Genomic DNA, 10754 nt, shown 5'->3' on the forward strand with positions numbered 1-10754 from the left:
AGATATTTTCTACGATGTATCGAAATAGCCTTTCTTACATATTTGCGACGTGTTCTTCGGAAGATAGCCAGCCCTGTTTCGATAAAATGAACGTTTATTTCCTCTCCTGGAAAACCAACTTGTAATTAACGCGAGAAACGCTTGGTTGTCCAGGGTCATAGGTTTGTGAGAACCGGAACGCGTGGTAGACAAGGCGAAGACGTGACCAAGTGGACAAATAGCCGGTCAAGATGCCATCGAAACGTGCCCAATGATTTCGATCGCACCGTGTTCCGGGCCTCTTCGGCACAACAGCGTCTTTTTCCTCTCATTGAATCGTCGATCAATCTCCGGATCGAAGAGACTTTTTGCTGATTTCTGATCTCGGTTCGTGTTATCTGTAATCGATCATCCAAATGATTAACCGATTTACTAACATTACGGAACACTTGTTTGCCATTGTTTTTGCACTTTTCTGTTTTTTTCTCAGACTAATATCGGATGAGAATATTCATCAAAGCTGTGCAAACGTTTCTGATGTTCAAACTCACCAGCATACTAACGTGATTTTCTTGCAACGGTGATCCTTGACACACTCCTAACATTGTAACTTTAACTTGGAAAATTCCAATTAAAAAATTATACTTTTACTATTCTTTATGTTATTTTTACGTTAATTATCGTCGTTCGATGATGATTAATTTCAAAAATTTTCTTGCCTTTCCGAGTGCCGAGAAAATCAAGAAAGCTCGCGTCGGTCGATTCACGTTCTTCGCAGTTTCTCTGCTCGTCGAACGATACCAATCCATAAATAAAGACTCACTCATCTCAGCCAAACTTGGCGTGAAGTTGGTCGTATACACTGAACGAACAGGGAGACTAGGCCGCTTCGAGCTACATAAGTGGCTTCTTGGCCTCGCAGAGGACGTGACTTTGACCCAGATATCACCACTCTAAGACAGACAGCTCGACAGATTGTGAATTTGCATTGATTGTTTCAAAATCAAGTTTAAACTGTGAAATTTATTCGACAAAAGTACTGAACAAAAATTCGAAAAGATTCTCTACTATTACTAGTCCCCCCTTTCAACTCGTACAACTTTTAAAAGCAACGCTTCTTCCTATCGTTTAAAATGGCTAACATATAAAAATTGTCTCTTTTAGTAGGTTACATTTTATATAAATATGTATTCTCTTATCCTTATAACAAATTCAACGAAGGAAAAAGCTATGATTCAACATTACGAGCTTCAAACTACTTTTCACCGATTTCAAATCCAGAAACATTAGCTTAATATTGAAACCTTAATATGCAATGTATACGCGTAATGTGTCGACAACAGGACAACCTTCGCGACGATGACAATAATGAATCGTCACGTGTAACCTTAGCCGTTTTGTGAATCACCGACTATGAACATCATCTTCTCAGAGATTAACAACAAATTACCTGTTTAAGGAATTTCTAAATTAGTCCGCGAAGAAACGTACGCAACACACGTGTGTTCGTTTCAGACGCCACCAAATCGGTCGATCGATTACTTCTATCTTGTTGATTTTCTTTCCTTTTATTATACAAGGGATTCGTCGCGATTTTTACGTGTAACCGTAATTACCTTACAATATAAATATAAATATAATTGCATCTAAAACGTTACACGAGAATAAAAATAGCAAAAGTAATTTCTTAACGCTAACTTATAACTCTATGCAAGTCTCGCTTACATTTATTTACAATGGATTAAACATTCACATGTACGAAAGAGAGAATCAAGTAAACGATACATTTTTGTAAAAGTATCTAGAAAAATATTGTTTCTATATTTTCTGCTACTCTATTTTGATAATGTGTCGTCGCGTTTCTCAATAATATTTAATATAAAAAAAAAAACAATACTGGTATTATTATTTCCATGGAACTGATTCTAGCATCCACTGTTGATTAACGTTTTTTGTGCAGGCAGCTATTACAGGACCCTCGTCGTTATTCGATTGTAGACACATGCCGGAAGATACGTGTAAAAATGTTTTTGTCTGAAGGAAAGCTAATCTATGATATATATTTTCTACCTACACAAAACTGTATATCCTTGAATACAAAACTTACTTGCTCGTTGTACTGCCATCTTTGCTTGTTATGGCCACTGCATGCCATTATCTTAACCTTTGGTGTCTTGTGTTCAAAATCGTGCTCAGGGGCATCTAAGCAAACACTTTCATCAGTCATTACAATTCCATTTTTTGTCATTACGAACATTTGACTGAGTATTGGTCGTGGTATACAAGATTCGAGAACTGCGTATCCCGAAGGTTGTGAATACGTGCCTTTCCCAGTGGGGCGCATAATACATTTTTTCGTCGAAACATGTACAATCTAGAATCGACATTTTAGAATTCATTTTCACGAGTAACCTAACCTATAAATCTTTCATGATGCTCGAGTCAAGTTAACCCCTTGCACTATTTTCACGAGTCTGACTCGTGATGGAAATTTTAGGCCAAACTTGAACATCACGAGTCAGGCTCGTTCAATTTCATGTCAAACGTGAATAACACGAGTGTGACTCGTAATCGATATTTCGGCAGAACATGAATACCACGAGTCGAACTCGTAAATATCGAATTTCAGTGTAGTGCAAGGGGTTAACTCGCTTTTGCTTATTTTTTAATAGGAAAAAGTTTTAAGACTAGTTTGTTCGTTCGGGCCTGTTCTTCATTCACATGAATTTATTTATATATTTGAATAGAGTCAAATTAGTTATTTTAAATTATTTGAAATGAATTCTGAAAATAGTTCAATGAATCCTTATGAGTATACTCGCCGTCGCTGAAAGTATTGCGTATTACGAAAGATTAACCCTTTCGGTATAGGACAGTTGGGTCGTGTAGCGATTCCAATGTCCCAGATATCAATCGGTCATTACGCTTTAATCACTCGGTCGCTTCGAATGATTTCTAAATAGGCGAAAATCATATTTACCCGCCCAAAGAATCGATCGTTTTTTGGAAAAAAGTGTTCCGGCCATACATTATCCAAGTACCATTCAAAGCTCTTGCATTGCAATTTTTTGCGCAGAGCTAATCTGGAACGAACCGGTTGTTTGTCCCTCAATCTCCCCGCCTCTGTAATAAACACATAAAAATGCAGCAGGAACATCACCTAACTTAACCACCGCTTAATTACTACCTTGCTACCTGGATTAAACTTGAAATAAAATTTTGCCCAATCGTCCATCCAAACTAGAGCAACCCGAGCAAGATTTCCGTATAGTATTTCTCCGACCCCGCCTGGAAAAGTGTACGGCGACGATTTTCGAAATAAATGACCCACGTGAGAGCAAGGAGCAATTTCAATGCTACCGCCACACTGCCACACCCGAAATGATAACTCCAAATTTTCACCGCCCCAAATCCTCATCTGTTCGTCGTAGCTACCTAACTCGAAAAAGTACTTCTTATTCATGGAAAATAAACCACCAGCCATGGCGGGCGTTCTGAACGGTTCAACGATGTTTTCGCGTCTCTCTTTCAATAGACGACCATTTAGGGTTAGCCAGCGAAAATGCAAATCCCAATTAAATGCTCCCCAATGCAACTCGAAAGACCTGTAATATTATACTAATTGTTAAGTAACTATCCATTATCGATTATGATAATGTAAAAAGAATAAAAACATGTATGTATATTTTACCGAATATAACTAAACGTGTCGTCATTTATTATATCAATAACAGGAGAAACAACTTTCGTTCTGTTTTTAGCGACTGCTTCGAGTAAGGGCTCTAACCATCCTATGTGCCATAAAAAACAAAAATTACAACTATGCTCTAATTGTATCGTATAAATCGTGGTTAATGATAAGAAAAAGAGCTCACCTACCAACCGTACATTCGCAATGAGCATCGAGGAATGTGAGAACTTCACCTTTAGCTTCGTTTGCGCCTAAAAGTCTCGCATTTACTAAACCTATGCGCTTTTTGGAACGCAAAATTTTAGTCGATACTTGTAAATGTTTTACATGTTCATCTAATGCATCTTTCAAAAAATCTAATAGGGAAAACAGGAAAAGAAAAAATAACTGTAGTATAAATAACATAAACACAAGCCTATAAGAATTAGATCAGAGTCACTGGTTCGTTTTACCTCTGTCGCTGTCGTCATCAACGAGAATGATCTCTTCCAATAAATGACTTGGTGATCTATTAATAATGCTATGTACAGTCCTGAGTAACGTACTCCAAGCTTCGTTATGGAAGACAACAATTACAGACGTTTTTGGTAAACTGCCCAAATTTGAATACCGAGATATACATCTATATGATCGAATTAATTGCAATCAATTATAGGATATAGACAATGTAAACAATAAGAAACAAGAATGAAAAATTACCCCTTTCTTCTAACATCTGGTAAAGATCGATTTAATGGAATTCTATCGCTAGCCATCAAGTTAAATCGATTGATTTGAAAGAGCTGTTGCATATTATAAAAATCTTTTGCTGGTACAAGAACAGGACTGCCATTTTTCCCCTCGAATGGTCGAGGATTGAACATATTTTTATTTATGAGATCTATAAACCAAAACCACAATGTATAAATATATAAGCACTACCCACTACTTTCTAAATAAATACCTTTTGTAATGTTAGGAGTTTTTAATGGATCTACAGAATCACCAATATAATGTCCTACCACAATATGTATTCCTCTATGATCCATATAGTCCTTTTGATTTTCTGATAGACTGCAATCCAAAATTATATACATAATTATAACAATGTTTCATTATTAAATCTATGATTTATAGTGCACTATATGTCCTTACAAATCAAACAGTATAATTTTTTTGATTTGGCGAGTATTAATTGTTGATTGTAAATTATTGATTACATACATTATACATTCTTTGCTATCAGGTAATTAGAATATTTTAAATTTACCATATTGATATACGATGCGATACGGAAGATTGAAAATTTATGGTTCCTATTAACGGATGCAACAGGTGACGACGAAATTCAAGTTAATCTAAATAAAATTTATTTTTGCATTCACAGTTACTTACCGCAACGAATTGTAATCGCTACGATCTTCGGTTTCTTGGTTTTTCTTAAACCAAATAAAAATCATTCCCGTCAGAATGACAATCGAAAGAACGATCGGCCACATGCGATACGGTCTTCTCAATCGCGGCCACATCGTAATCTTCGTCGGAAAAACACTACCTCGAGCTTAACTAAGTTTGAGAATTATTCCGTTTATCTCATTACGAGAGAATTAGCTGTTATCATTGAAGCCAGGCTCCCATTATCACGGGCTTCTCACGACGGGTCATCGTGAGAAACGAAAAAATTCCAACGTCTACCTTGAACTGGAAGAAATTTGAGAAACCGTAATACACCTCATCCTTCGCGTGCTAGCAACATTAGCCATAAGCCATAATAAAATGTAGGAACCCGGGTAGAAGCTCCTTCGTCGAGATCACCAATGTGGGAAAAATGTCACCCACGTATCTCCAGGTTTCAGGAAAGGGACTCGCAAGAATGAATGATTGAACGCGTCCAGCGTAACGGTAACAAAGGAACTGTTTTTTGGAAATTAACTGGGACGCGTAGACACACCCAAACCCTATGAAAGTTGAACAAAGCCTGACTCGCCATGCGGCCAGAAATGCCAGATTCAGCACCCGGTGCACTACTCACACATGCCAGATCACGCGTACGTGAGCTCGTGGAGTTTCGGAAAGTCGACAAAGGCAAACTCTCTTTCTCGATTCTCCGAAGCGACACGAAGTAATTTCTGACCGCCTCGTGGGAGTCGAGAGAGCCGCCCAAGTTGCGTAGAATAGTTCGTTATTTTCAACGACAGATGGCGCTTACTTCCCGACCTCAAACCCTCTGGTGCTAAAACGTCCAAGTTTGTCGTGGAATAGTTCGTTACCTTCAACGCTAGATGGCGCTTACTTACCGACAGCAGGCCCTCTGGTGCTAAAACGCCCAAGTTTGTCGAGAAATCCATCTAGCGTGTACAATAAGAACTATTCCACGACAAACTTGGCCGTTTTAGCACCAGAGGGTTTGAGGTCGGGAAATAAGCGCCATCTATCGTTGAAGGTAACGAACTATTCCACGACAAACTTGGGAGTTTTAGCACCAGAGGGTTTGAGGTCGGGAAATAAGCGCCATCTATCGTTGAAAATAACTAACTATTTCACGCGACTTTTGCGGCTCTCTTGACTCCCACGAGGCGGTCCGAAATTGTATGAGCGTACATATGTATATTATTAATACGATTTTTCGAAATCAAAATACTTTAAGATTGAAAATTAATAAACTAAAATGAGAGTCCACTCTTTGCCAGTATCGTACACGCTGTAGCATTTTTCAATAAGAAGTGTTCTTATTTTTGTAATATGAACAAAACAGAAAAATCAATTGTGGCTACTACAACTAACTAAGCTTCTGCAGGTCTCTACATGCTTCTTCTTACCTCTGCTTGTCTCTGCAGGCCTCCACTGGTGTCTGTTAACCGCGACTGACCACTTCAGATACTTCTGACAATATATAACGATAACGGCTATCTACTGCCAGCCTCTCCCAGCCTCTGCTGACCACCGCTTATATTTCTGACAACGTATAACGTTTACTACTGACTTCTGCCTGCCTCCGCTAGACTCTACTGACCGCTAGTGACCACTCCTGATACTTCTGACAACGTATAACGATTGCTACTGACTTCTGCCTGCCTCCGCTGGACTCTGCTGACCGCTAGTGACCACTCCTGATACTTCCGACAACGTATAACGATTACAACTTGCTACTGCCTGCCCCTGCTGGACTCTGCTGACCGCTAGTGACCACTCCTGTTACTTCTGACAACGTATAACGATTATGACTGGCTACTGTTAGCCCCTCCCAGCCTCTGCTGGCCTCTGTTGACCACCACTGATATTTCTGACAAAGCATAACGATTACTACTGACTTCTGCCTGCCTCCGCTGGACTCTGCTGACCGCTACTGACCACTCCTGATACTTCTGACAACGTATAACGATTACAACTTCCTTCTGCCTGCCCCTGCTGGACTCTACGTGCCTCTGCATGCCTCTGCTGACCGCTGCTGACCACTGCTGACCACCGCTCATATTTCTGGCAACGTACAACGATTATTACAGGCTACTGCCACCCTCTGCTGACCTCTCCCAGCATCTCCACGACCTAAGCTGGTCTCTGCCAACATCTCCCGACGTCAGCTGACCATCGCTGACCACTGCTGACCGTTGCTGACAACTTGTGACATGATGTAATATAATATAATATGTTTATATGTATTAAAGTTTTATATAATGTAAATCTATGACAATAAATGATATAATTTCAAAGTAGTCAATGTGTTCTCATCATTTTTTACCGCCCTTTTCCTCTCCAAATCATTCTCTTACCTATAAGATGCGTACCACCTTCTTCGCAAGTTCACCAGCATTTTAGAAATGTTTCGGGAACTTTGGAAATCCGAATTTGACCTTGACCTTGGCCCAGTTTCGAAAGTGGGTCAAGGCCATTCGAATCTTAGAAAAATTCTCCGGCCGCTTCGAAAATCCAAATGGCCTTGACCCAATTTCGAAAGTGGGTCAAGGCCATTCGAATCTTAGAAAAATTCCGGCCGCTTCGAAAATCCTAATGGCCTTGACCCAATTTCGAAAGTGGGTCAAGGCCATTCGAATCTTAGAAAAATTCCGGCCGCTTCGAAAATCCAAATGGCCTTGACCCAATTTCGAAAGTGGGTCAAGGCCATTCGAATCTTAGAAAAATTTTCGGCCGTTTCGAGAATCCGAGTGGCCTTGACCTAATTTCGAAAGTGGGTCAAGGCCATTTGAAATTTCAGAAATCTTCCGGCCGACTTGGAAATCCGGATGGCCTTGACCCAATTTCGAAAGTAGGTCAAGGCCATTTGAAATTTCAGAAATCTTCCGGCCGACTTGGAAATCCGGATGGCCTTGACCCAATTTCGAAAGTGGGTCAAGGCCATTCAAATTTTACTAATCTTCCGGCCGCTTCGAGAGTCCGAATAGCCTTGACCCAGTTTCGAAAGTGGGTCAAGGTCACCGGCATTTCAGAAAACGCTCCGGGCACTTTGGAATTCCAGTTTTAAGTAGAGAATCGGTTTCTTATAACTAAGGGAATAATGGGGAGAGGAAAAGAAAGGTAAAAGTGATGAGAACACATAGAATTCTTTGAAATTATATCATTTATTGTCATAGATTTACATTATACAAAGTTTTAATACATGTACATCATGTTAGAAGTTGTTACAAAGGTCAGCGTGGTCAGCAGGGGCCAGCAGAGGTCAGCAGAGGGATGCAGAGGCATGCAGAGACTAGCAGGGGCAAGCAGTAGCAAGTTGTAATCGTTGTACGTTGCCAGAAGCATCAGGGGTGGTCAGCAGAGGTCAGCAGAGGCTGGGAGAGGCTGACAGTAGCAAGTTGTAATCGTTATAAGTTGCCAGAAATATATGCGGTGGTCAGCAGAGGCCAGCAGTGGGAAGCAGGGATCACCAGGGGCGAACAGTAGCAAGTAGTAAGCGTTATATGTTGTCAGAAGCATCAGAGGTGGTCAGCAGCGGTCAGCAGAGACGAGCAGAGGCATGCAGAAGCAAGTAGAGTCCAGCAGGGGCAAGCAGTAACAAGTAGTAATCGTTATACGTTGTCGGAATCATCAGGGGTGGTCAGCTGTGGTCAGCAGAGGCTAGCAGTGGCAAGCAGTGGCAAGCAGAGTCCAGCAGGGGCAGGCAGTCGCAAGTTGTAATCGTTATACGTTGTCAGAAGTATCAGGATTGGTCAGTAGCGGTCAGCAGAGTCCAGCGGAGACAGGCAGAAGTCAGTAGTAATCGTTATACGTTGTCAGAAATATAAGCGGTGGTCAGCAGGGGCCAGCAGAGGCTGGGAGGGGCTATCAGTAGCCAGTCATAATCGTTATACGTTGTCAGAAGGAACAGGAGTGGTCACTAGCGGTCAGCAGAGTCCGGCGGAGGCAGGCAGAAGTCAGTAGTAATCGTTATACGTTGTCAGAAATATAAGCGGTGGTCAGCAGAGGCCAGCAGAGGTCTGTAAGAAAATTCAAAAGTACATGTAGCCGTATCTTGTACCTCGTACTTTTTAATCGTATACTTCACGTAGAAAGGGGCATAACTGAGTAAAACAGTTTCATGGCATTACCTGCTAATTCAAGTTAGCCACCAGTAGGGGCATGTAGAAACCAGCAACGGTCAGCAGAGGGCAGCGGAAACTGACAGAAGTCAGTAGTAATCGTTATGCGTTGTCAGAAATATAAGCGGTGGTCAGCAGAGGCTTGGAGAGGCTGGTAGTAGACAGTCGTTATCGTTATATGTTGTCAGAAGTATCTGGAGTGGTCAGTCGTGGTTAACAGACGCCAGTGGAGGCCTGCAGAGACAAGCAGAGGTAAGAAGAAGCATGTAGCGACCTGCAGAAGCTTAGTTAGTTATCTCAAAACATATCGAGGAAAATCATTATTAATTAATGTCTGCCATAATTGATTTTTCTGTTTTGTTCATATTATAAAAATAAGAACACTTCTTATTGAAAAATGCTACAGCATGCACGATACTGGCAAAGAGTGGACTCTCATTTTAATTTATTAATTTTGAATATTAAAGTATATTGTTTTCGAAAAATCGTGTTAATAATATACATATGTACGCTAATACAATTTCGGACCGCCTCGTGGGAGTCGAGAGAGCCGCAAAAGTCGCGTGAAATAGTTCGTTACCTTCAACGATAGATGGCGCTTAATTCCCGACCTCAAACCCTCTGGTGCTAAAACGCCCAAGTTTGTCGAGAAATCCATCTAGCGTGTACGATAAGAACTATTCCACGACAAACTTGGGCGTTTTAGCACCAGAGGGCCTGATGTCGGTAAGTAAGCGCCATCTAGCGTTGAAGGTAACGAACTATTCCACGACAAACTTGGACGTTTTAGCACCAGAGGGTTTGAGGCCGGGAAGTAAGCGCCATCTGTCGTTGAAAATGACGAACTATTCTACGCAACTTGGGCGGCTCTCTCGACTCCCACGAGGCGGTCAGAAATTACTTCGTGTAGCTTCGGAGAATCGAGAAAGAGAGTTTGCTTTTGTCGACTTTCCGAAACTCCACGAGCTCACGTACGCGTGATCTGACATGTGTGAGTAGTGCACCGGGTGCTGAATCTGGCATCTTTGCTTCTGGCACTGCATACAGCTGCACACCGACAGCAACATGGTTGCTTCCCCCACTCTCGCAGCTAGAGTGAGAGAGAAGACCGACCGCAGTTCCTACAACAATAACGCCAGTGTCGGCACCTCTGCAAAGTTTTCTGTAATATGATTTCTAATAAATTTATCTGACACTGTACGAAAATGTTGTGTAATACTTTTTTGTAGGTATCCATGAGTACTACTTCCAGACTAAATTTCAATGAAATCAATTAACTATTGTAGGAGTTATGCCCATTTGAAAATTGGATCATTTTTATGGGGTTTTTGTTACTTCACGTAATTAAGGAACAACTTTCCGATTAGTCTTGAAATTTCTACATATTCTACAAACATGAGGAAATAATGCCCATTCACAGGAATAGTGAAAATGCCTGGGCAGTCGAGATTCGAAATTGCTGACAACTACTGACGCTGGAAAGCCACTGCGATCAGAATTGACCACTGCTGACTACTGACAACTAGTGACAATTACTGAACCCTGCTAACTACTCCTGGTTTATTGTCATG

General features: G+C 41.0%; 1 protein-coding gene across 2 annotated transcripts; it reads right to left on the bottom strand.

Moving 5' to 3' along the window:
* Positions 1-240: 240 nt before the first annotated feature.
* LOC143344256 (polypeptide N-acetylgalactosaminyltransferase 1) lies at positions 241-5713 on the bottom strand. Of its 2 annotated transcripts, XR_013080089.1 has the most exons (11): positions 5045-5713; positions 4614-4723; positions 4370-4550; positions 4123-4292; positions 3859-4026; positions 3671-3770; positions 3175-3584; positions 2960-3102; positions 2087-2353; positions 531-932; positions 241-377 (listed from the first exon to the last, which is right to left on the bottom strand). XR_013080089.1 is itself a non-coding variant. In XM_076770117.1 (10 exons), the coding sequence occupies exons 1-10, from the start codon at positions 5176-5178 to the stop codon at positions 1885-1887; spliced, it is 1812 nt and encodes a 603-aa protein (XP_076626232.1). In that variant the 5' UTR covers positions 5179-5705; the 3' UTR covers positions 948-1884. The 2 variants fall into 2 exon arrangements, 1 of the variants encoding a protein (XP_076626232.1); XM_076770117.1 differs by lacking the exons at positions 241-377; positions 531-932 and adding an exon at positions 948-2013 and having other exon boundaries at positions 5045-5705.
* Between the last annotated feature and the right edge of the window lie 5041 nt (positions 5714-10754).

This window comes from Colletes latitarsis, chromosome 8 (genome assembly GCF_051014445.1).
Source record: "Colletes latitarsis isolate SP2378_abdomen chromosome 8, iyColLati1, whole genome shotgun sequence".
NCBI classification, from domain to species: domain Eukaryota; kingdom Metazoa; phylum Arthropoda; class Insecta; order Hymenoptera; family Colletidae; genus Colletes; species Colletes latitarsis.